At 46.1% G+C, this 24,701-nt stretch overlaps 1 protein-coding gene across 2 annotated transcripts in view; it reads left to right on the forward strand.

Annotated features, from left to right (window-relative positions):
- The first annotated feature begins 3,407 nt into the window (after positions 1 to 3,407).
- The window catches only part of PDE8B (phosphodiesterase 8B), a 271,146-nt gene continuing 249,852 nt past the window's right edge, over positions 3,408 to 24,701 (forward strand). The window contains exon 1 of one of the 2 annotated variants that reach the window (XM_055124214.1): positions 3,408 to 3,524. In XM_055124214.1, the coding sequence (XP_054980189.1) occupies positions 3,501 to 3,524 (24 nt within the window). In that variant the 5' untranslated portion in view covers positions 3,408 to 3,500. The remainder of the gene's footprint in view (positions 3,525 to 24,701) is intronic. The other variant, XM_055124215.1, reaches the window with a different exon arrangement.

Raw genomic sequence — 24,701 nt, forward strand, 5'->3', positions numbered from 1 at the left:
ACTAGGACTCCGATTAGGTAGAGGGATGGATCTTTGTAATTAAGGCACATTCATCTTGAAAAACATTTGGGGGTCACATAATAGGCAATGAAAGAGTGGGAGAAGGAAAGGTCCCATTATAGAACTTTAGATCCCTCTGGCCCCTACTCGCAGCTGGACTGGCGGCACTGGCATTCTTTTCCCTTTTCTTCTGCACACTTCCTTCTCTTTGCTTCAGTTTCTTTTCCTTCTCCTCCCTCCCTCCCTCCCTCCGTCCCTCCCTCCCTCCCTCCCTCCCTCCCTCCTTTCTCTACTTTCCCTCTCTTTTCTGCCCTCCTCTTCTCCCTTCTTCACCTCCTCCTCTCTTAAAATCAAGCACTCCTGAGGCCAGAGAGCTAGTACAATGTGTAGGGTGCCTGCCTCACACATGGCTGGCAGGGGTTCAATCCCTGGCACCCCAGATGACCACCCCTGCTCTGCCAGGAGTGATCCCTGAGCTTAGAGCCAGGATTAAACTCTGAGCACAGCCAGTTGTGGTCCCCTAACCGAAACCATCGTCATCATCGTCGTCGTCATTGTGAGACACTACTCCCAAATTCCCTTCAAACTACATGGCAGGTAATAAAATCCAGTGGGTTTTCTACTGGGCTTGGTTTGGCTGTGTCACAGCATGGATGAAGAAAATTTCAGCATGAGGCATCCAAGGATCCTTAAAACTTAATAAGTATGCGCAAACCCTCAGACTCCGGCTAATAATTTTTGAGAGACCGTGTGTCTTCATGCAGAGACTGTCTCCACACAGGGTCTCAGTAACAGCAGCCTCCTGCTGGCTGCCAGGGGCATGTGCTGTGTGCACGGAGCAGCCCGGGGCTTTTGGAAACTCCACACTTATAGGAGTGAATAGTAAGAAATTTTGCTTATCTTTAATAATAATTAGAAAGGGAGCTAGAGAGCGAGAGCAAGAGCAAGAGCGAGAGCAAAGCACCTGCCTTGCTGACTCCCTGGCTGGCAGTTCGGGAACACCACACACAGCCAAAACAATAGGTCAATAAATCAATAGAAGTCAATAAAGCAATAAAGCAATAAATCAGAGATTGGATGCTTTTCCTTGTTCTCTGTGATTGCTTTTTCTTTCCTGTTTTCCTTTTCATTTCTTTTCTTTTCTGTTTGAAAATATATGTCATTTTAACTTGGGTCACTTGACCCTGAGTTTTTCCAAACCATCATCCTTTTACCTGCCAGGGCCATTGTTGCCTCCGGCTTCCTGAAAGTTCTTCTGTGGCTGTGCTACCCACCCCCCAACCCCAAACTTCTGAGACCTGACTTGGAATACAAGGGGCCTAAAATAGTTACAGTTTATGTTACTGAATATTTGGGGGTGGGGTGGGGGTTGGGCTATACCCAGCAGTGTTCGGGGTGACTCCTTGCTCTGTGCTCAGGGATCACTCCCGGTGGGGCTTGGGAGACCATAGTCAATGCTAGGGATAGAAATCCGATTGGCTGCATGTGAGGTAAATGCCCCACCCCCTGTACAATTTCTCTGCCCACCTGTTACTGACTTTAATCTACCCACTCTCCAGAGGCTCACTCTTTCCCTGCAGAAGAGGAAGTGTCTCTGTTTTGCTCTGGTACGTGACTTATGATCACATGTGCAGTGGCGTGAGCAGCACACATTGATTATCTGTGGGTGTCTGCTGTCTCACAGGCTGAGCTGGACTGTCCCGGGTCCCGAGTTGGCTGGGGCTGCAGTCTCAGCGCCCCCAGTCTTTCCCAGGAGGGGCCCACTGTCAGCCTCCCCCAATTGTGGACAGGCTTTAAGCTCCTTTCCTAAGTGCCTCGGTTTCTTTGGGTTCCTGGCCAGCCCTCGTTCCCTTGCCAAATGGTCTCCCCACCCCCAGCATGGCTGCCATCTTTCTCAAGCCAGCGAAGGAGACTATCGCCCAGCAAGTCCGTGTTACGTAACCATTGCAGTGACTCCCCATGACCTTTGGCATAGTCCCTAGGGAGGAGCACCAGGCTCCCTGGTAAGGCCTGAGCACCAGCACCCGAGCAGAGTTGACAGTCATCAGGCTCTGAGTTCTGTAGAAAAGATTGAAAGGACTTTTTTTTTTAAAAAAGACATTTAAGGCTATATTAATATAACTTGGCCGATTTACTCTCAGTAATAGATTATGGGTAACACCAACATATTTCTCTAAGAGGTCTAGGAGGACCATATCTTTATTTATTTATTTTTGGCCATACCCAGTGGTACTCCTGATTCTGTGCTCAGGGATCACTCCTGGTGAGGCCTAGGAGACCTTGTGGGGTTCCAGGGATTGATCCCAGGTGGGCTGCGTGCAAGGCAAGCATCTCACCCACGGGGTTATCTCTCTGGCTGGCGCCCTGAAGTTCGAGGTCGGTGCCTTTTTGCACTAGGTTTCACTTCTAAGAAATGAACTGTTTTCCTTTTCTGCCAATCCCGCCCGCTTCTCTGGATGAGAAAGTCAGCAGGAAAAGATTGCTGGTGTTGATCTTGGTTTTGGCCTCACTGACTCAGCCCCGTGGGCAGTTGAGAAAGGAAAAGGACTTTACAAAGCCTCTCTAGGTCTTTGTTAGAAATCCCTTGGCCCTAGAGAAGCCAAATGGGGCAGGTGTGATCATAACCACAGGCGAGGTGCCAGGTTTGTTTACAAGGGAGGCATTTAATTGGGTTCAAAGCATTTGTGTTTGAAGATGTATGAAAGAGTTCCAGTCTGTGCCCAGATCTTCGATTCCAGATCTGTAAACAGATGGAGGTGGGGGTGGGGGGAGGTGGGACAAGGCCAGTGGCACCTTTGGTTTGACCCAAGCTTGACTCATAATAGTAAATTACAATTTACCATAAAGTCACAATTAAGACTGAGGGATAAACCCTCCTCTAAGCCACACATAATAGCGTGTTGTTTACATACTCATTTGAATGCAAAAATCCTCTTTGGCTTCGAGGGAGGATGAATTTTATTATCTCCAAACTACTGTATATATTTAAATAGCGAGCAAGGTCTCTGACTGTAGAAAGTCTTAAAAATAATAGTGGTTGTGAATTTGAGTCCAGGGAAGTAGCAGGCTGGTGTGATCCTTTGGGATTTACCTGGGGAAAAAGAGGTACTAAGAGAGTGAAGGGTGGCCACATAGAGGAGGGAACTGAGTTTTCAGCCAAAAAAAAGAAAGGAGAAAAAGGCGCCAAGCTCAGCACTCGTTTTGAGAGCTCCACGGAGACTTGACTTCCCTAGGGGCGCAGGAGAAAGCCGAGTAGCTAGGGGGGCGCTGAGCAGGGCTCCAAGTCGGGGCGCCACCTCGCGGGAGGGGCGCTAGGACCCAGGCACCCGCCCGCAACGGGACGCGCCCGCGGAGTGAAGGCGCAAAGACGCTCCGGCTCGCGGCCCGAGTCCCGGGGAGCCGTCAGACCCTTCGCGGGGGGCTCGAGGCCGGGGTGCAGGGGGGCTGGGGGCGCGGGCCCCGCGGGGAGCCCCCCCCAAGCAGCCTTGCCCGCCGCCAGCATGGACCAGCCGAGCGCCCGCCAGGTGAGCCCCCCGCGCGCCGGCGCGCAGGTCCCTCCCGCGTGGACCCCGCGACGCCCCCACCTACCTGGACACGTCCTCCCCGAGCCCCACCCCGGGGTGGGAGGTGGGCTCGGGCTGGCCACTCTGCAAGCCCAGAGCTGTCCCCTTGGGTCCCTGTCCGACGCCCTGGCAGCTGGACAGGGTCGTCCCCCCCCCCCACCACTCCAATTGGAATCCCCCCCTGTTTCCGCGCGCACCGGGCTGCCGCTTCCTTCCAGCGGGGAAGCACCTGCAGCGTCCGGTCCCAGGTAGGAATCGGCATGAAGAGCAGTGGCCGGCCGGCAGCCGCTGCCCCGTCCCAGGGTCCTCCGAGCGAGTGTCCCGTCGAGCCGGCCCCACGGGCTCCTGTTGCGCCCCGAGTTTCCCACGCTCTCTGCGCGCGCGGCCCGCGGCGGGTCCCCCTCCCCCGCCTCCCGCCGCCGGTCCCCGCTGACCTGTCCGGACCGCGACGGGGGAGGAGGCATATCTAGGCGTTGGAAGCCTCGGCGCCCTCGGGACTCTGCCACCCTGGGGACCCACGCACGCAGCCGCAGGAGGGCAGCGTTCCCGCGCGGGCAGACGCGTCGTGAGGTTCAAACTACCCACCTCCAGCCGGGGGACGGGGAACGTGGGTGCCAAAGAGCGTCGTAGGAAAGTGCTGATGGACACGGGTCCCGCGGTGCAGGGTTGGACGGTTGGGTCCAGCTAGAAGCTGAGCGCTGGGGGCGGGGTGGGGGGTGGTTAAGAAGGCTGGGGATGAGGCTGGGGGGCGAGAATACTGCCACTCTGAATTTGGGGGCGTCCGGGTGGGCGCCAGTGTCTCCCTGAAATGTATTTAATCCATCAGGATCAAATAGACGTCGTCTTTTATGCGGCTTGCGGGCGGTGAGGCTTGCCCCAACCTTTTTAAAGGCTCTGACTAGCTCTCGAACCTTCTGCCCTCTCCTGCGTACCCTCAGGACTTAGCAGAGCCCCTATCATTCCGTTTCCAGCAGAATCTGACACCAGCTCACCAGCTCCAAGTTGCTGACTCCAGAAATACAATTGCTGTTTAAGCTGCAAGGCGCTAGGATTGAACTTCGGGTACCTCACTTTTCGGGTGGGTGGGGCAACCTTCGCAGCTTGCGAGGGGGTTGGGGGCACTGGCGGGGGCGGAGGCGTGCTAGTTCTGATAGTAGCAGACCGCGCTGGTTTAAACTCAAAGTCAAACTTGAAGTGCAAAGCTAGAGACTCCTAAACTTTGTGTTGGGAGACAATCAATAAAAACATTTACACAGGGCCTGCAGGGATAGGTGAGGGGCACAGGATTTATAAGCTGACTTGCATTGCCAGTTCTGCTCCACCGCCCCTCTGACCTTCAGTGAGCTATTTTAATTTAGCTCCGTTTTCCAAGAAGAAGAAGAAAAAGAAAAAAACAATCCAACCAGGAAGAATGATTATCAGCCCACAGTGGAAAGAGCTTGCTGTAGATGCCGTTGGAAGCCAGGCTCTGAGTTCCAGTCCTCGCTGTTCCACTGCAAAACCCAGCAAAGCCACATTTCCCGTCTGGTTTCAGCCCAGCCCCAGGCTGGAAAAGCTCCATGTTCTGGGGTCACTAACTTGCCAAGCTCAGAGGGCCTAGGAATGGCCACCAGTTCCTTGACTTCACAGAACATTCATGAATGGCAGGGATGGGATTAGAACTGTGGGTGAATTGACTTTTAATTACAACTTGTTTGTGGAGCCACACAGATTTTTCAAGCTTAAGGTTTGTGGTAATAAACCCGGCTGGTTTTGATAAATACTGAGAATGCTCCCCAAAAAAGCCCTCCTGCAGAAAGCTCTGTTTAAGTCAGTGCGGTTACCACAAAGGTCCTTTCTGTGCTTTTGAAGGACCTTCACCATTCCCCTAGGGATACAGAAATGAGTAGCCCCATAGCAACCCTCTCTCACCCTCTGCACATGCTTCCTAACTTACAGGATCTTTTTAGGTTCCTGAGGAGCAATGTGTTTACCTGGGAAGGACTCCATTCATGCTTCCTTTGCAGAAAAGCAGTTTATCAGTTTGGTAATGAAATTGCCTTTAGAAGCTGCATGAAAGACTGGAACACTAATATTACTAGCCCATATTGAGGTGAACACTGCTTCAGAAAAACATTGCCTTTTAATTTAATTTCAGCGAGAGAAATCAAGATGATTTGTAATGTTTTCTTACTAGAGTTTTAAAAGGATATTTTATAAAAGGCAGAAGCAAATACAGCACACATTGTAAGTAACCTTGTTTCTTCAGCTTTCCAGTCATTGTCACCACATTGTGAGTATCTGTACATCTCTCACTGGTATTGTTCTCAGACTCTGTATGTGCCTACTCTTGTGTAGTCAGAAGTGCTAGGCTTTCCATCTTATAGGTGAGGAAACAAATAAGAAACTTCTCACCTGAGCTCACACAGCTTGTCCGTGGTAGAGACAAAACATCACAGGGTTCACTAACAATGTTCCAAGCTGTATGCAAGAGTGGAGGAGTAAAGGAAGGAAAACAATGTCTATGATTTGTCAGCTTCTTTATATAATTCAGTACATGGAGATTAATAAATCTGTTATGAATGACTTTTTTTCTTACACTTACTCTGTCTTGCTTCTTTCGATAGAAGTTGGTGTCTTGTTTTGTGTTTGGAGGCCACACCTGGTGATGCTCAGAGGTTACTTCTGGTTCTGTACTCAGGGGTTTCCTTCTAGTATGCAGGGGACCCTATGGGATGCCAGGGATAGAAGCCGGGTTGGTCACATGCAAGGCAACACCTTCGCCACTATCCTATCTCTCTAGCTTTTTGGGTGTCTTTTTAAGTTAGCTAACAGATGTACCTCTCTCGCATTATTATTATTATTGTTTTTATTATTATTATTTGAGTTTTGAGCCACATTTGGTGGTGCTCAGGGGTTACTCCTGGCTCTGAAATCAGAAATGACTCCTGGAAGACTCGGGGGACCATATGGGATGCCAGGGATAGAACCTGGGTTGGCTGCATGCGAGGCAAATGTACCTAGTACCTCTCATTTTAAATATCTATATCTATATATCTATATGTTTAAATACAGAGGAATGAAGCATAATTTATTTAAGTAGTCCCAGTGAATGAGCATTTGGAGTATTTTTTCATTTTCATAGTTAAGTGTAGTATAGGCATAGTGGAATTTCTTATTTACTTATTTTGGCACACCTGTTAAAATATTTCTGGTGGATAACATTTGTTAGTTGTAGAATCCTATGAGTAAAAGCAGAGTTACTATTTGGTATATGATTTTTAAAAATAGATATTGCCAAATTGCTTTAATTAAAAATAAATGTCGTTTTTGGCTGGAGTACAGGCCTTCCTTTAACACGTTTTTGGGCTTTTGGTAAATTAATGAATCTGAATGGGTTTCAGATGTATTCTTTGTAAACTAGAGGTGGGTGGTAGCACTTACTGGTTGTCAAGGTCTTTCTGAAAGTCTGTGTAATTAGAGGTTGAACAAAGGAAGCTATTACTATTAGACCATTTTACCTACAAATGGAGAAATTTAATAACTCTACCTAATGGCACTTGAACTCCTAGAATAGCTGTTTTTATAGCCTTCCCCCCACCAATCTAATTCTTTTGGAGGTATGTGAGAAAAACTTGAGCTATGATGCTGACACAAATTAGCTCCCAAAGCTCCATGGCTTAAAAAGAAGGTTTCTCAGGCTGGAGAGATAATACAGGGAATGAGGAATAATCAACCTCACACGTGATTGATGTGGATTCCATTCCCTGCTCCTCATATGGTCCCCCCAAGCACCACCAGGAGTGAATTCTGAGTATAGAGTGAGGAATAAGCCCTGAGCACCATAGAGTGTGCTCCCCAATCATCATCATCATCATCATCCCGTTGATCGTTATATATAGTTATATATAGAATTTCTCGAGTGGTCTCAGTAACGTCTCCATTTTTCCTAGTCCCTAGATTTTAGAAGACTCTCTTTACTTGTCCTTTCAAATGGCATTGGAGGCTCTTTCAGGGTCAGGGGAATGAGACCCATTATTGTTACTGGTTTTGGCATACCGGTTTACGCCATGGGGAGTTTGCGAGGCTCTCCCATGTGGGCAGAAAACTCTCGGTAGCTTGCCAGGTTCTCCCTCTGGGAGAACTAGGCTATAAGATGTCTTGCGGCCGCTTTGTGGCTGCACACTTCTGGGAGCTTGGTTTTATAGTCTCTGGATGTTGGCCGTTGGTGGCATTACGCGTCACCGGGGGGCAGTCCCTGGGTGTGACCGCCTAGCTACTGGAAAATGGGAAATCTGGGCAGAAGAGGCCCAGTCCCTATCTGAGCAGGCTTGGAGGTCTCAACCCTGGGTCCCACACACCTGGGTTCCTCTGCAGGTTCCTTTATGCGTGAGGCTTGTCCGAACATATAGAGAGGGGCCTTGAGCATGGCTGTGGCTAGGCCCTGGAGGTCTTCGGCTGCGGGAGCTCTGCTTGGGGCAGAGAGGGAAACTGAAGTCCATCCCCCTGGGGAAGACAGACAGCCAGGTGTGGGGGCAAGAGACTCTCTGCCTTTATAAGCACAGTAAGAGATTATCAAACTTAAAATTTCTCATCCTTCTGGTAGACTCAGACTGGTTTAACAGAATGCTCTGTGCGCACAGTCCAGGAGTCAGGATGACAGGAGGTTGGCTGTCTTGTGATCATCGGGAGCATGTCCTTTCTAATGTTATGGCAGTGCTGGAGAGTACCCATGGAGAACTGACACCTACTCTTAAATACATACTCTTACATTAGTCACATGAACCTCAACCGAATGCATGGGGTTGGGGAAATGTTTCCTGTGTCAAGATAGGAAACAGTATCTCCAGAGCAGTGTGGACTGTTAAGTGGCTGTGACAAAGCACCAGGGGCCGGGAGGCTGTTATATAGGACATGTGTTTAGGTCAATTTTGGAGGCTGGAAGCCCAAGATGAAGCTGTTGGCAGGGGTGGTTTCTTTAGACAGTCACAGTAGGGATAGAAAATAGTTTCCTCTCTACCCTTCTAGGTTCTTGGCTTGTCATTAACTCCCCTTTCCTGTAGTAAGATATAAAGGAAAAAATATTTTAAATTACATACAGGAGCCCCACACATAGGAGATGCCAAACGTAGCCAGAGTTCGGCTTATACATCCTGCTGAGCTTAGGAAAGGGAGAGGATCCTGGTCCTCAAAGGGAAACTAGGGTGTGTGTGTGGGGGGAGGCAGGTTCACATGAAGGGATTTGGTAGGAAGGCAACATTTGGTAAGCTGAGGTTAGCTTGGAAACCAGTGTTTTGAGTGAGAACATTACCACTGCTCATCACTCTCTTCTTGCCACAGACCCCTTTCTAATAGGAATTTCCTTCCCAAAGGGATGCTTCTCTGTTTCCAGAGCTGCTTCTGTGCTTCTTCAGACAAAACAACCGACTCAAAATAATCCTGATGCCCATGTGGTATATTTGGAGGACTGCCTTTCCCCCTATGCCTCCACACAGATTTACCTCTGTGTCTCCTTATTTATTTATTTATTGGTTTTGAGTCACACCCAGAGATACTCAGGAACCACTCCTGGTGGGTTCTAGGGACTCTTTAGGATGTTGGGATAGATCCTGGGCCAGCCCTGTGTAAGGCAAGAGCCCTACCCCTTACCTGCTATCCTAGAACTCTGACCTGTGTGTCTCTTTAGATGACACGACAGTTATACTAGCTTGGACCACCTAGTGACCTTGTGCTATGTTCATTACTCCTTTAAAGATCCCAACTCCAGTGCAGTCACATTCTGAGGTCCTGGAGGCTGGGGCCTCAATCTATGGCCATTGGGTGTGGTAGGGGACACATTTCACACTCTAATATATCGTCTCTGTCAGATGGGACTTATTGAAGTCTAGCACCCATTTCCATTTGAGGAGGCAATATCTTTCTTTGCAGTGGCAGGGCGGGGGGAGGTCGGGTATTGGGGCTGTTTCTAGCCCTCTGCTCAGGAGTGACCCCTAAAAGGGCTGGAGTCCATAGGTGGTGCCGGGAATTGAACCTGGGTCAGCCGTGCGCAAGGCCAACACCTTTCCCACTATACTATCTCTCTGGCCCCTCACCTGTTCACTTTGAATCCAGAGGCCCACAATTAGATTTGAGAGAGGAACACGAGAGATTATCCCCCTTGAAATGCTTCTTAAAATAACCACCCTCCACACCCTTCTGTGGAAGAAACAAAGGTTGGCAGTTACAGTGATCTCTGAATAGCTGTTTCCACTCGAATAACCCTGGAATCAGGGTGTGTTTTGCTCTGGCACCTCTTAGGCCTGGAGCCTTTCCTCGCCAACCCACCTGAGACCGCAGCCGCTTTTTCTCGCCCGCAGGAGTGAAGTGTGCATTGCTCCACACCTGGGGTGGCTCATCTGTCTTGAGAGGCGAGAGACCCCAGATTCCAGGGACTGGACAGGGACGGGAAGAGATTGCAATTGTCACGTGGCCTTGGACCTACAGGAGCGGAGCAAGATAGAAGCTGGCTGGAACCTTTTGGGCTCAGGGAAACCAGGCACCTCCCGCTTAGTTACTCTGTCTGCATCCACCTATGGGGTGGAGGGAGAACAAGTCTGCGAGTGGTGGGTTGGACCTGGCCTTCTGCAAGCAGGTGTCAGCCAAAATCCATTTCCTATTGCTTCCTACTAGAAAGCTGGGTCAAGGGAGAGTTATCTGAGTGCCAGTTGTGTCTTGTGACTTGATGAGCATTATGGGTCTGTGGGCAGTGTGAATCATGGCTGGTGGGCCACATGTTCTGAACTGCCCTGTTTTTCAGACAGGGGTTATCGTGTTCTTGCCATTGCCTGCGCATGCATCTGCTCAGCCCCAGCTTTATATATTTTACGCTTTCCGAACGAGTTTGGTGCACTGTTGGCAACACATGTGTGGAGTGTAATTGCGGATGAAGATGACTTTGGAAAGGTTAAACTGACTCGGCACTGTAACACCGCACTCTTGTTTACCCGGTTACACGGAGACTCAAGGAAATAGAGCTTGGAGTATAAATTTGATACTGATAAAGCAAATATTTGTCAGAGGAGGAATGACGCAACTTCAGTATTTTTCTTTCTTTCTTTTTTTTTCTTTTTCTTTTTTTTTCAAAGGAACTGCCAAAGTGCTTTTTAATAAAGGAAAGATACCCACAACTCCATAAAATTAGATTTGTGTTCTGTTACTGAGCTATGTGCAAAAGGATTGATTATTACACGTCAAGTCTATAAACTGAAGGCAAAACAAATGGCCTGATCTCTGGATAGAGGGAGAAATTCCAAGCTGGGGGACCAGCTCCCAGATTTTAGTGGCATGTCACTAGGACCTTATGTCATAGTTGAATGATTGGGATATTCTTCCTTGTGGTAAAAAAGAGGATGGGATTTGGAACATCCCATGAGGTCATGGTCTTTATGAAATAAGGCCAAAGCAGTCATGGGGGCACTGGGTGCCAGAGCTCCTGACTCCTGAGATGTTCTCTGCTCTCCCTCCCTGCAGAGTTCGCGTGAATTGGGCACAGCCAGTTTCCAGATAAGTGTCAGATTGCTCGCATGAGCCTGGGGGTGAGAAGCCGTAGGTACTACATTTCAGGTGGTCTAGAGTGCAGGGGCACACATGCAAGAGAGATAGATAGAGACAGCGTGCGCTCGCGTGAGAGAGAGAGAGAGAGAGAGAGAGAGAGAGAGAGAGTGAGAGAGAGAGAGGGAGACAGAGACAGAGACGGAGAGACAGGGAGAGAGGAGAGCCTCTCTCAGTGTTGCAGCTGGCAGCCAGGGAGAGAGCGCAGGGACTGGGACATCTCATTCCGTGTGCATGGGACCCCAGTTCCCTGGTGCAACATGAACCACCACCATAACCCCCTCCACTGCAATACTATTAGATATAGCCCTGGAGGACTCCAATCACCTCTGCTGTGACCATGGTGGGTGGCCCTGGTGGTCACCAACATACCACAGCACCACAGTGTCCCACCCCGCATTGACCTGTCAGCTGTCCACTGACCAAGTATCACCTGATTTGATCTGCATGTTCCCTTGAGTATTTTTTGGGTGCTCCCCCCCCAAAAAAAAGTAATATGTTACAGCCGACCTCAGCAAGTTTTGTTTTCCTTAAGAGACTAGGGAATTAAATGGAGATTTAGATGAATGATAAAACAATTATCATGTAACACCCATGGGTGGCTAATATTCCCCATTGTAAACCTCCCCTCCTTGTGAATGAGATTTCTTTTGCTAGGAAATCCATTGTTTTGCTAGGAAATCCATTGTGGCTTTGCCCATAAAGTGATCTCGGAAATGCGTCAAGACTGGGTGGGAGAGAAAGCTCATAGGGTTCTGGCCCCAGCACCTGCGGTTCCTCCGGGCACCACTGGGAGCCACCCCCAAGCATGGAGCTGGGTGTGACCCCTGCGCACTTCTAAGTATGGGCCTCTGCCCTGCAAATACCCGGCCTTCTTCACCTCTCCGCACAGGGTCAGAGCTATTTTATTAAAAAATGAATTTAAGTTTCTCTAGTTTCTTTTAGAACTTTCAAAGGAAGATTAAAGACCACCTTTGCAAGGCTATGGAATATAAAGATGAAAATTATTTCCTCAGGGAGTGTTCATCAAATCCCTTCCTTCCTGACACCTTCACCAAAGACACTTTGAAGAACCCTCGAGTGCTGGGAGAGATTCTACAGGTGCTGTAGACGCTGCCTTGGAAGGTGAAGTGGGACATTCAGGAAGACTGAGAAATACTATCGACCAAGGGTGAACTCTGCACAGCCTGGTCGGGCAAGCTCTCCCGTGCCCCCAGCAGCATTTCTGCTTAAGGAGCATCATTTTATCATCCGCATCTTCATGCCTCACCCAGGAAGCACTTTACTATGTCTCAGAGTAGCATGTCCCCAGGAGGGACAGAGGCCCCTGAAATAATCCCACCACCTGCCTTTTCTCAAGCAGGTTGAAAGGAAGGGCTTCTCACATCTTCCCATCCCGCAAGCACGCTGTCATTGTGGCATAGAGAGAAACTGGCTCTGGAAAGGCCATAGCTCTGCTGCTCACCTCAGCACCTGCAGACAAGAGCAGGGGTGGCACAAGAGGAAAATAAGCCAGATTGTGGGGGTGCGATGTGCATGCAGGGTGGGTTGCTTGGAGGAAAGAGAACGCCCGGCCTCCCTACATTCTGTATGTTCACAGAGGACGCTGGTGACATGCAGTGGGACACAGAGGCAGGGTGCTGGCCTTGTGGTGGGGGCGTGAGGCCAGAGCATTGCAAATGGTGTATTGCTGACCTGAGGAGATAGCTCAGAGGGCTGGGGTATGTGGTTCACATGCTGTACCTCAGGTTCGGTCCCTGCACTGTGTGGCCCCTGTTATTGGGGAAGAGACCCTCCCGGCTCTCTTAGATTGCTACCCCCAGTGGGAAATTTGGCTCTCCTGAGAGAAAGAAGAGGAGGACTGGGGGCATGGGGACAGCTGTCTGTCTGAGAGAGAGAGAGAGAGAGAGAGAGAGAGAGAGAGAGAGAGAGAGAGAGAGAGAGAGTACTACTTCCTCACTGGGGCTTGTAGTTCTTTTAAAGGAGTGCTCAGAGGTCCCCCATTGCAGAGGCAGCCAATAGGGCGGGGGGAGTGAACCATGTGGATAGTTGTAACCCCCTTTTTAAGCAGACATCTCCCCAAGTTTCCTGGGGCAGCATGAGAGCCAGGGCTGACATCAGAGCCTCTGGAGGCTCCAGATGCACCAGGAATCCCATGTGGTTGCTTGGCTAGACTGAGAATAGCCTGGGGGGAGCCAGGGTGAAGCTGACGGGGCTCCACCGGGACTCACCCTAATTCAGGCAAGAGAGGACAGTGGCTTGGCCTGCAGATGGTGGAGTTAGGGGGCCCCACTGTGAATCACATGGAGCAAACAGGGTCTGCGGAAGGATAAAGGAGTGAGAGAAAGACTAGGAAGGTGCTAGACTAAGCCTGAAGCCCCATCCGGGACTGCCAAGAGAGGAGTTCTGCGTCGTTTACCCCTCAGGCTCTGCTCAGTGGTCTCCCGATTTCTTCTTGCTGAACTGACTCTGATGGCAAGGCTGGTGTAGGAGTGAGCATGGTCTGGTTTGCTTCTTGAACCCTGCCATGCCCTTTGGGTTTCCCAGAGGAGGAATGTTCCTAGGGAGAGCCTTGAGCAAAATAAGGGTGTACCTGCCCCGAGGCCTTGTCTCATCCTCTGATTTTGCTCACCTGAACATAAATTGCTTATGTTCATTTATTTCAAAAGATTGTTGTGGGGCTGTGGTGCCAGGGATCAAGCAGGTTGCACACAGACAAGGCACATGCTGTACCACCTGGGCCACATCTAGGACTTGTAAAAACCAAAATGAAACAAACCCTTTAAAGAAGATATTTGGAAACCTTTTTTTAAAGCTAGTGTTTCAGGATAGTGTTTTGGGATAAATACCAAGAGGTGGAATCGCTGGGTTGTCTGGCAGCTCTATTCTTACTTTTTGGAGAAATCTCCGTACAGAGAGACTGAACCAGACAGCATCCCCACCAGCACTGAATTCTTTCTTTCCTTCCTTCCTTCCTTCCTTCCTTCCTTCCTTCCTTCCTTCCTTCCTTCCTTCCTTCCTTCCTTCCTTCCTTCCTTCCTTCCTTCCTTCCTTCCTTCCTTCCTTCCTTCCTTTCTTTCTTTTCCTCCCTCCCTCCCTCCCTCCCTCCCTCCCTCCCTCCCTCCCTCCCTTCCTTCCTTCCTTCCTTCCTTCCTTCCTTCCTTCCTTCCTTCCTTCCTTCCTTCCTTCCTTCCTTCCTTCCTTCTTTCTTTCCTTCTTTCTTTCCTTCTTTCCTTCTTTCTTTCTTTCTTTCTTTCTTTCTTTCTTTCTTTCTTTCTTTCTTTCTTTCTTTCTTTCTTTCTTTCTTTCTTTCTTTCTTTTCCTCCCTTCCTCCCTCCCTCCCTCCCTCCCTCCCTTCCTTCCTTCCTTCCTTCCTTCCTTCCTTCCTTCCTTCCTTCCTTCCTTCCTTCCTTCCTTCCTTCCTTCCTTCCTTCCTTCCTCTCTTCTTCTTTCTTTCTTTCTTTCTTTCTTTCTTTCTTTCTTTCTTTCTTTCTTTCTTTCTTTCTTTCTTTCTTTCTTTCTTTCTTTCTTTCTTTCTTTCTTTCCTTTTTTCCTTCTTTTTTTCTTCCTTTGCCATGCCCATTGATACTCAGGGATCACTCCTGGCTCTGCACCCAGGAATCACTCCTGACAGGCTCAGGGGATGATATGGGATGCCTGGGATGGAACTCGGGCCTGACGTATGCAAGGCCTTACCCACTGTACTATAGCTTTGGCCCTGAGTCATTGCTCTGTTTTTCCTTTTTTTAAAACAAACAAAAAACAAAAACAACAAACCTGTGTTCTCACTTATTCTGGTTGTTTCTAGGTTTTTACAATTTTTTTTTAAATGTGCCATTCTTACTGGTGTGAGATGATACCAGTAAGAGAACAGGGTTGGGTCATGGATTCTTGACTGAAAAATATGTTCTAGATAAGCATGATAGTGGGAAGACGGGAACCAGTGCAATCATTGGCTGCAGAAGTTTATCTGAAATGATAAATGTGGTGATAGAGAAAGAGGGAGAAGAACATGATCCATGATTTCGGTGCCAGTACTAGGTGGGGCTCAACCAAAAGCCAAGGCCGAACACTTCTTTCCCCTTGTATCTGACCTGTGCCTCGATGTTGGAGTGGGTGGACACTGTTCTCCTATGAGTCTTCACTTGGCCCCAGTGGTGTCTGTGGCTTCAGTCATGGCTTTCTTCTTCTTTTTTTTTTTTTTGCCTTTTGGGTCCTACCCGGCGATGCACAGGGGTTACTCCTGGCTCTGCACTCAGGAATCACCCCTGGCGGTGCTCAGGGGACCATATGGGATGCTGGGAATCGAACCCAGGTCGGCCCTGTGCAAGGCAAACACCCCCTACCAACTGTGCTATCGCTCCAGCCCCTTCGGCCATGGCTTTGATGTGCCCAAAACCATGTGGTGTTTACCACATTGGCTGTAACTGCTGTCTGAAGGCCAAAGCGGGCTATAGAACTCAGACAGCTGCAGGGCTCATAATCCATAGTCTAGAAAAACTTTCACTGATTAACAAAATCCATCAAAATTCATACTTGGGGTGTGTCGGGGGGCGGCCCTGCCCTTGCATGATATTTTGGAGACCATGTAGCAGGGATCAAACAGTGGTTCCCACATTCAAATCCTGTCCTTGAGCTGTCTGCCTGGACCAGGATCACATGATGTTAACAAATGATGAGGTTCTTCATTTATTGCACTGGATGCTAAGGTGTGTTAATTTGCTCAAGATGAAATTAAAAAAAGCACAGTAGTGGCTGCAACAACAAGTATCTAATTACTCCCTCTCTCCCTTCCTTATTTCCTTCCTTCCTCTTTATCTCTCTCTCTTTTTCCCCCTCCCCTCTCTTCCCCCCCACCCCAGCCAACACCAAGATACTGGTTTACATTAGTTCTCTTTGATAACAGGTAGGCAATTCTTATGTCCCCACATGCTTGTTCTTCTGTGATCCCAGAGAGTTTGTGAGTCTCCTTTTCCAACAGGACATTGGTACTCTTGGCCTTGGTTTCGCCCTTTTGACGTTCTGCAGCCCTAATTATCTCTCTTCATGTTTTTGGTTTCACTGCTCTAGAAATTGAATCAGGGACTCACACTTGAAAGGTGAGTGCTTTACTGCTGAGCTACACACTGGCCCCTTAATGCTTTCTTTAAAGGCCCATACTCCAAATGCAGTGACAGTAGGGGTTAAGGCATCAACATATACATTGCAGGGGGTGGGGTGGGGAGTTCAGTTCAGAACATCATGCAAAAGCTGCAAGTCTTTAAAAATGTTTATTAAAGTAGAACTTATATGTAATAAACAGTATACCACTAATGTGTATATTTTGATGAAACAACCATGTATTTAATCACATAATATGCTTATGGCAACACTGTCACAATATATAAAGCTCTGTTGCCCTGTACCTATATTTTGTCCCAGTTAATTCTCCATCCCTACTTTAGAATCCAAGTAACTGACTGACAGCCTTTTTACTCTAATAGACTAGATATGTCTGTTCTAGAGTTTATATCAAAGAAATCTCACTCATAACCTCTTGTGTTTAACTTCTTTTTCCCAAGGGAAGATTGTGAGATTCATCCATGTTTTTATGTGTTGCAGCAGATTGTCATAGAATAACATTCCGTTTTATGGATGTTTTACTCTTTATCCACCTGCCAATGAGCACTTGAGTGGCTTCTAGTTTAGGGTTGCTTTGAAAGTCTCTATGGACAAATCTTTGGGCTTATGTTCTGATTTCCATGATAAATCCCTAGAAGTGAAATGTCCTGGTTGTATGGTAACTGCGTGCTGATTAGGAACTGTTAGATTGTTTTTCCGAAAGTAGTTGTCCTTGTTTAATATCCGCACAGCGATGTTTTAACATTCCAACTGGAACGTTGTTTCAAATCCTTACCACTTGTTAAGTGCCAATCTTTTGCCTCGTGGCTATAATCCTGGCAGTTGACTGAGATTTCATGGTGGTTTGTTTGCATTTTGCTGATGACTAATGATCCTGAACATTTCTTCCAGTGCTTGCCGGTTATTTTATTTGTTTTGTTTTGTCTTTTCTTTTTGGAGGGAGGGAGAGAGGCACACATGGAGGTGCTTTAAGGCATAAAAAGCATCACCCCAGTCCTTAAAGCCATGTTCAGGCTCATTTCCAGCCACTTGAATGTCTTGTGTTATGAAGTATCTGCTAAAAATACCATCCCCCAATCTATAATTGTTGTCTTATGGTTCTTGCCTGTAATAATTATTTACAAGTCTCTGAATATATGGTATTTCTTCCAACATGTGACTTTTATTTTTATATTCTGTTTTTTTTTAATATTTTATTTTTCTTAGGGATTTTCCGCCTTGCTTTTCCTCTATTGATACTGTTGAAGTAATCAGGGGTCACACACACACACACACACACACACACACACACACACACACACACACGGTTGAAGTCCTTGAATATTTGGTTATGGTGTCCCTGGGGGTTGTAGATCAGGTTGCTGCACTCTCATACTTGACTGGGGTGCTCACTGGGGGTCATACCGTGAAGGTGTTTGCATACACCTGGCTGTGGTTAAGCATGAATTGCATGTGCTGTTGGCATTCGAAGACAGACAGCTGCCAGGCGTAAACATCAAAGCTGCCAGGTCTGTGCTCAGTGCATGTTGTGGCCCCTGGGATGGAACTCACAACCTCATGTTTGCAAGCCAGGTGCCTTGGCCACTGAACCATCTCCTGGTTCTCATTTTTGGTATTGTTGTCTTGGGGGCACACCTGGCTCTGCTCAGTGATTACTCCTGATTATGTGCTCAGGGATTACTCCAGACAGTGCAGGGAGTGGGGGACTCTATATGGAGCCCGGGATCAAACTTAGGTCAGCCATGTGTAAGGTGAACATCTTAGCCTACTGTGCTCTCTTTCTGACCCTCATTTTGGTTTTCTTAAAGTTATATTTGGTGTTTGGAGGTTACTCCCAGCTCGACGCTGAGAACCATGCCATGCTGGAGATTGAACCTAGGCCTCTCACATGCAAAGCAAGCTTGTTAGCCCTTTGCGCTTTCTCCCTGGCATCTTAAAGTTATCTTTAAAACAGCATACACTTCTATGAATCCCAATTTACCAGTTTTTATGGTGGTGAAGGTAGGATGGGGATGGCTTGGAGCCTTTACAATGGTCACGAGAGCCCAGGGGTCATTTTCTGTAATACTCTGGCTGTGTTGGGAGACAGAAGAATCAGTGCTTGGTCTTATGCTGCTGAAGCCTGCCTGTGCTGGGGGCCACCACGGCAAGATCTGGCGGTGCTCAGGGGATGTTATGGTGTCAAGGATCAAACTCACGGCCTCCACATGACATACATATGCTTCATCCCTTTTAGGGCCTCCACATGCCATACATATACTCCATCCCTTTTAACTAGCTCCCTTGTCCCTTTCTATTTAAAAAAGAGTGATTCATACCTGTTACATTCTTTCTAAGAAGTCTTTATTTTTGTTTTTTTAAACTGCTAGCTTATATATATTTCTCCTGTATATATTTCTACAAGCTTAAATTTAATTCTGTAATTTGTTTCAAATTATTTTTGTAGGGTACAAGGCAGAAGTTCCCAAACTTATTTGACCTACTGCCCTATTTTCAAAAAATAAAAATTACTTAGCATTCCCTTGGAGGTCTACCTTTTTAAAGTGAACACACAGGAAAGCACCTTCTAGTTCAATTTGAGGGTCCCACTGCCCCCCGCCCCCCGTCATTCCCCTGAGGGGTAGGATTGTTTGCTTTGGGTTTGCATATGAGTATATAGTTATTCTATCTCCATTTGTTGAAAAGACCATCCTTTCTCCATAGAATTATCTTGGTACTTTCATTGAAAATTAATGGGCCCTAAAAATTGTGAATCTCTATCTGGAGCCCATTGCGTTTCATCAATTTATTGTCTACTATTTGTACTATTTGTACTACTACTGTTATTTGTACTATTTGTACTACTATTTGTACTACTATTATTTGTGCTACCATTATTTGTACTACTATTATTTGTCCTACTCCCTTTTTGTCACTGTAACTTGAAATTACATTTTATTTTATTTCTTGTTTTTGTTTGTTATTTTTGTTCTGGGGGCCTCACCCGGTAATTCTCAGGGCTTATTCCTGGCTCTGGCTCAGGGGTCACTCCTGGGTAGGCTAAGCACCCTACCTGGCTATTGCTGGCTGTTGCTCTGGCCCATATTACATTTTAAAATCAAATATTTGTCTTTCAACTCATGTTGGAAGCCATTTTATTATTCTAAGTCCTTTGTATTTCTCTACAAGTTTTATTATCACTGCCAATTTTTACGAAAAAACCTCGCGGAGGTTTTGATTGAAATGGTATTGAATAGAACTTTATGAGAGAAAAGCGTCCAACCCCATCAAAAAATGGGGAGAAGAAATGAACAGAAACATTGTCAAAGAAGAAATACAAGTGGCCAAAAGACACATGAAAAAATGCTCTACATCGCTAATCATGAGGGAGAGGCAAATCAAATCAAAACAACAATGAGGTATCACCTCACACCACAGAGATTGGCTTACATCAAAAAGAACAAGAAAGACTAGTGCTGGGTTGGATGTGGGGGGGAAAGGGACTCTCCTTCATTATTGGTGGGAATGCCAACTGGTCCTACCTTTTTGGAAAACAATATAGGCATTTCTCAAAATGCTAGAAATCGAGCCTGCATACAACTGAGCTATACCACTTCTGGGAATATACCCGGGGGGCTAAAAACGCACAGCAGAAATGCTATATGCACTTTTTTTTTTTCTTTTTGGGTTATATCTGGCGATGCACAGGGGTTACTCCTGGCTCATACACTCAGGAATTACTCCTGGCAGTGCTCAAGGGACCATATGGGGATGCTGGGACTCGAACCCGGGTTGGCTGCATGCAAGGAAAAAGCCCTACCCACTGTGTTATCGCTCCAGCCCCCCAATCTGCACGTCTGTGTTCATTGAGGCACTATTCACAATAGCCAGAATCTGGAAACAACCCGAGTGCCCAAGAACAGATGACTGGTTAAAGAAACTATGGTACATCTACACAATAGAATATTGTGCGGCTATTAGGAAAAATTAAATTATGAAATTTGCTTGTAAATGGATGGACATGGAGAATATCATCATGAGTGAAATGAGTTAGAAGGAGAGGGAGAAGCATGAATAATTGAACTCATTTGTGGGTTATTAAAACGACCATAATATGAGACTAATACCCAAGGACAGTAGAAAAAAAGACTAGGAGGATTGGTTCGCAGTTGGGATGGAGAAGGATGTCACCACTGTGACAAAGATGTTGGAATTGATCACTGTGGATAAGAACTACAGGCTGGAGCAATAGCACAGCGGGTAGGGCGTTTGCCTTGCACGTGGTCGACCTGGGTTCGGTTCCCAGCATCCCATATGGTCCCATGAGCACCACCAGGGGTAATTCCTGAGTGCAGAGCCAGGAGTGACCCCTGTGCATCGCCAGGTGTGACCCAAAAAGAAAAGAAAAAGAACTACAGGCTAAAAATAGGTAAAGGAACAAATGTGAAAATCTTTCAGTACGTATATGCAAACCATAATGCCCCAAAGGGAAGAGAGAGAGAAAAAAGGAAAGTGATTGCATTGAGGCAGGCTGGGGGAAGGGTGTTGGGAGGGAAAATGGGGACATTGGTGGTGGGAAATGTACACTGGTGGAGGGATGGCTGTTGGAACACTGTATGACTAAAACCTGATCATGATCAGCTTTGCAACTCTCTATCTCTTGGTGACTCAAAAAAATGAAAAAAGAAATTGTATTAAAGCTATTTGTCAGTTTCAGGAGAATTGACATCAGCAATACTAAATCTTCTAGTACAAAAACTACATACTAGAAGATTTAGTGAACCTCTCCTCCTGGAGCTGCAATTTTTTATTTCCATTTTTGGGCCATAACTCACCAGTGCTCAAGACTTATTCCTTGTTTTGCATTCAGGAATCACTTCTAGAAGCCTTGGGGACCATCTGGGGTGCCAGGGATCGAACCTGGGCCAGCCACATGCATGCAAGACAAGCCCCCTATCCCTGTACTATTGTTCTGGCCCCCAAAATCTACATATATAAATAAATGTATATATATTAAGAAACCTTCAGACTATTTTTCAAGTATGTACATATTTAAGACTTTATGTGTAGAGACCTCTAGGTCTCTGATCTTTTACAAATCACTGTAATTTGTGTTTGAAATTTTAGTTTATAGTTCATCATTGTTAGTATCTAGAGAACAACTGACTTTTGTTTATTGACCTTGTATCCTGTAGTTTTGAAAATTTCACTTATTATTTCCGGGAGCTGTTTTGTAGAGTCTTTAGGATTTTCTGTGTGCACAATGATGTCCTTGAATAAACAGAGTCCTACTTCTTCCTTTCCAATCTGTTTAATCTTTTGCTTCTTTTTCTTCCTCTATTGGTCTGATTTTACTGAAGTATGATGATTGCTGTAGTTTTTCATGCTTCAAAAACCAATAAAAATATCCTATTGAAAAGTACCTTTCCACACTGATTGACTAAGAGCTCTCATCATAAATAGGGAGCATGTATCAGATGTTTTTCTTTTTCCTCTATGTATTGACATGATGGTATGTTTCCTCTTTTATTCTGTTGAAGTGGGAATTATATTGATTGCCTATTTACATTGACAGAATTTTCCATCTTTGCCATTCTGAAGCATACAATCCCGTGGTGTGAAGTATGTTTACAGGCTTGTGTGGCCGTCAGTGCAGTCCAGATCCTGAACACTGTTTTATCAATCCCAGCGGAAGTCCCATGTCTATTAAGCAAATACTACCCAGCAGCTGCAGCCTCACTACTGGCTGCCATGGACCTGTTTCTTTCTCTCGATGAGCCCATCCTGTGTATTTCATGTGAACAGAACCAAAGCACGTGGACTTTGTGTTTAGCTTCTTTCAATTAGCATACTGTTTTCGAGCTTCATCCATAACATAGTGTTTGTCAGTACTTTTTTTGTTTTATGGGTGAATAATACTTTGTTATATAGGTAAGCCACATCTTGTTTTTTCTTTTTTTTTTTTTATTTTGGGTCACACCTGGCAATGCACAGGGGTCACTCCTGGCTCATGCACTCAGGAATTATTCCTGGCGGTGCTTGGGGGACCATATGGGATGCTGGGATTCAAACCCGGGTCGGCCGCATGCAAGGCAAACGCCCTACCCGCTGTGCTCTCTCTCCAGGCCTAGCCACATCTTCTTGACCCACTCATTGGTTTAGAAACAGTCACTATTTTCCATAGCAGTTTTGCTGTTTTATATCCCCACAGGCAACAGCGGGTAAAGATTTCATTTTCTCCCCCGTCTCCCCGTCTGTTTTTGGTGGGGGCTTTGGACCACACCTTGCTGGGGAGTACTATAAGCTCAGGGGAGTACTATAAGCTCTGTGTTTTGGGCTTATTCCTGGTGGTGCTTGGGGGACCAGGAAGTTCTGGGGTCCACACCTGGGTTTCCTGTATGCAAAGTATGTAGCCATTGAACATCGCCTGGGCCTCTCTTCCCATTTTTAAAGCTAGAGCTACCTTGGGGGACAGAAAGTGCTGCTTGATTGTGATTTGAATTGCATTTTCCTAATATACTTATTGTCCACTTGTATATCTTCTTTGCAGAAATGTCTATTCAAGTCCTTTACCACATTCTAATTTGTGTTGTTTTTAATGTGGTTGAGTGTAAGATTGTTTATTTATTTTCTATAGTCAGCCTTTACTTGGTATATGATTTTCAAATACATTCTCTAATGCTGTGGGCTATCTATTTACTCCCTTGAAAATGCCCCTTGATGCACAAAAGTTTTATCTTTTTTGACAAAGAGCAATTTATATAGTTTTCTTGCTTCTGCTTTCCATGTCGTATTAGGAAACCATTGCCAAGTCCAAGGCCATTGCCCTTGATTTCCTCTAAGACTTTTATAAATTTGGCTTTTAAATTGAAGTCTTTGACCCATTTGTAGTTTGTTTTTATGTAAGATGTGAGGTAAGAATCCAAAATAACTCATTTTTTGGCACATTGGTTGGCTTTTGAAGAGAAGCTAACATGGTCTTACTGGTGTTCTATCTTTTGAATTTTTTGCTGGATTTGATTTGCTAAATTTTGTTGAGAGTTTTTGCGTTTGTCTCTTAGATATATTTATCTGTAGCTTTCTATTTTTCTTTCTGGCTATACTTGGTAGTCCTCAGGAAATATCCTGGCACCATGCTTAGGGATCACTCCTGGTGGTCTTCAGGGAACTTTGGGAGCATGTGGTCCTGGGGTAGGACTTAGAACTCCCACAGGCAAAGCATGCACTCAGTCCTTTGAGCTATCTTCCTGGCTTTGCAATTTTCTTTCTTTCTTTCTTCTTTTTTTTTTTTTTGGTTTTTGGGTCACACCTGGCAATGCACAGGGGTTACTCCTGGCTCATGCACTCAGGAATTACTCCTGGTGGTGCTGGGTGGACCATAAGGGATGCTGGGAATCGAACCCGAGTTGACCACATGCAAGCAAATGTCCTACCCACTGTGCTATCACTCCAGCCCCCAACAAATTTTTTTAAGAAAAAAAAGGGGGGGTTATTTATTTATTTATTTATTTATTTGTGAAGTATCATGTTGAGTGAAATGAGTCAGAAAGAGAGAGACAGACATAGGAAGATGGCACTCATCTGTGGAAATAAAATAACAGAGTGGGAGACTAACACCCAAGAGTTGTAGAGATAAAAACCAGGAGGTATGCCCTAAAGCTTGGAAACTGGCTTCACATGCTGGAGGAAAAGGTAGCTGAGATAGAGAAGGGAACACCTAGTAGAGGATGTTGGGAGGACCCACTCGGGTTGGAAGATGCATGCTGAAAGTAGACTATGGACTGAACATGAAGGCTACTCAACACCTCTATTGCAAACTACAATATGCAAAAACAGAGAAACAAAAGGGAAGGTAGGGTGGGGTAGTGGGGGTTGGGGTGGGGGTGGTGGGAGGGATACTGGGAACATTGTTCGCAGAGAATGGGCACTGGTAGAAGGATGTAAATGATCACTGTATGACTGAAATGCAAACATGAAATTTCATAAGTTTGTAACTACCTCACAGTGATTCACTAATAAAAAAATTTAAAAAATATTATAGAAAAAAATTTAAAAATTAAAAACAACAACAACAAAAAATACAACTCCCCCAAAAAAAAAAAGAAAAAAGAAAAAAAAGGGGGGATTATTTATTTATTTATTTATTTATTTATTTATTTATTTATTTATTTATTTATTTTGCTTTGATGTCTATTTGGATAATTCTGACCTCTTATAATGTAATTTCTTTCTGCTGTTTTATTTTTTTCTTTTAATTTTTATTGACACTGTGATTTAAAAGTTGTTCATAATAATAGAATTGCTTCAGGAATATAATGTTCCAACACCAGTCCCTCCACCAGTGTCCACCGCCAGTGTCCCCAGGTTCACTCTCCCCGACCCCCAGCTTGTCCCTGTGGCAAGCAGATAACAAATTTATTTCATATTAGTCACTCCAATAAAATGCAAAGAAATGGCAAATAGAATTAT

Source organism: Sorex araneus, chromosome 1 (assembly GCF_027595985.1).
Source record: "Sorex araneus isolate mSorAra2 chromosome 1, mSorAra2.pri, whole genome shotgun sequence".
NCBI classification, from domain to species: domain Eukaryota; kingdom Metazoa; phylum Chordata; class Mammalia; order Eulipotyphla; family Soricidae; genus Sorex; species Sorex araneus.